Source organism: Pundamilia nyererei, unplaced genomic scaffold (assembly GCF_000239375.1).
Source record: "Pundamilia nyererei isolate P.nyererei 1_Seehausen unplaced genomic scaffold, PunNye1.0 scaffold00496, whole genome shotgun sequence".
Lineage (NCBI taxonomy): Eukaryota > Metazoa > Chordata > Actinopteri > Cichliformes > Cichlidae > Pundamilia > Pundamilia nyererei.
This window is the reverse complement of record NW_005187897.1, coordinates 203,007-204,583: the sequence shown is the minus strand read 5'-3', so window position 1 is coordinate 204,583 and position 1,577 is coordinate 203,007. Positions and strand designations below refer to the sequence as shown.

The 1,577-nt window shown below is 44.2% G+C and overlaps 1 protein-coding gene across 1 annotated transcript in view; it reads right to left on the bottom strand.

Moving 5' to 3' along the window:
- The window catches only part of LOC102211382 (dual specificity protein phosphatase CDC14A-like), a 12,547-nt gene that overhangs the window by 6,840 nt on the left and 4,130 nt on the right, over positions 1 to 1,577 (bottom strand). Inside the window, exons 3-5 of the mRNA XM_013916171.1 lie at positions 680 to 755; positions 393 to 485; positions 167 to 304 (exon numbers count right to left, since the gene is read on the bottom strand). Coding sequence (XP_013771625.1) covers positions 167 to 304; positions 393 to 485; positions 680 to 755 — 307 coding nt within the window. The remainder of the gene's footprint in view (positions 1 to 166; positions 305 to 392; positions 486 to 679; positions 756 to 1,577) is intronic.

Below are 1,577 nucleotides of genomic sequence, written 5' to 3'. Positions count from 1 at the left end.
ATGTTCCCATCCCAAACTTAAAAGTGTGGGTTTGATGAGGTTTCCTGACCTCCTGGAACCTTCATGGTCGCCAAATAATCTCCAGCTAGGTGGAGTTTCTTCTTGTTACCCCTGCTTGCAGTCTTTATGCTAAGCTAAGCTGGATTTAACAGACAGTGTCTCAGTAAATGTAAGGACAACAGCCCAGCATGAAGCGCTGTTTCGTAGAAAGCAGCAGCCTGTACCTAAACGGCATGTAGCCTGTGCTGTTTCCTGCTATCAGAGTCCTGTAGGCATCTTCTGGGCTTCTCTTCAGATACATCACCTACAGGGCAGAGTTAAGCTACATAACTCATAATGCACAGACAGACGGGCAATCAGATGATGTGATGGACGAATGAAAGGATATTTACAGCATAGGCACCAATCAGAACAGCAGCATTGGCTCTCTTCTTCTGGTCGTAGCTGGTGTAGTGAACCAGGCTCTTTCTAGACATTGTGAAAGACTACAAACCAATAATGATAATCAATAATCAGTGAAAACAGCACATGTGCATTAATACATTTAAAATAAGCGTCTACTGTCAGAGGAGTGCACACACACCATCAGAGCAAAGACCTTTCAAAATAAGAGCGTAACGCGTTTTCTAAACAAAGTCTGTACAGCAAACAAAGCCCTGAGTCTGAAGACCTTCATTACCTTCAGCTTCTTGTTGAGTTTCCAGCAGTATCTGTACAGCATGGCCAGGTTGAGGGGCCCAAAGTCTGCATAGAAACTGCAACACACAGTGAGAGAGATGGAGGAGCTCTCAACAATTACAACACAACAACACACAAAACTAAACCCACTGACAGGTGAAGACAGTGACACTGTTCATCTGGTCATAATAAAATGCTCCGTTAGAAAACCTCGGGACCTTTATCTGGATGTTTCCACCCACACAATGCAGACATGGAGTCAGAGGAAGCTCACAGCTTTGTTTCACTCAATGAAACCAACTCAAATCCTGTTTGTCTGCTGCAGAAAAGAAAACGATTACCAAGGCTGGAACGTGACAGACGAGCAGGGCTGCAAGTCCGTCTTTGTGCCTGACACCAGATTACTCATCATCATATTCAGTAAGTCGGCCAACAGCACGAATGACAGGAAGAGGATTTCAAAGATTGTCAAGCACTGAAAGCTGTCACGTCGGGGTCGACGCAGCATTTTGACTTCTCTTGCTTTGGTTTGTTTTTGAATGATCGTTTTTCATCTCTGGTGCTTTGTTGATTATTATTATTTATTGTTTCTGTGGTTCTGGTTTTGTGTTCCCATGTTTGCTGTGGGTTTGATGTGTGTCCAGTCTGCGTCTTTGTGTAGTGATGTCTTGTGTTGCCTCCCTTGTCTCCTCTCGTTAATTACTCCCACCTGTGTGTAATCTCCCCGTGTTTCTCTGAGTGCATTTAAGTCGTGTCTTCTGTCGTTGCTGGTCCGTCTGTGTATCTGCCATGTTTCACCCGTGTGTCCTGCCCCCCCTCCTTCATGTTCGTCTTCTGCTTTGTGTTTAGTAGTTTAGTTATTCCCAGTATAGTTTAGTTATTCCCAGTATAGTTTAGTT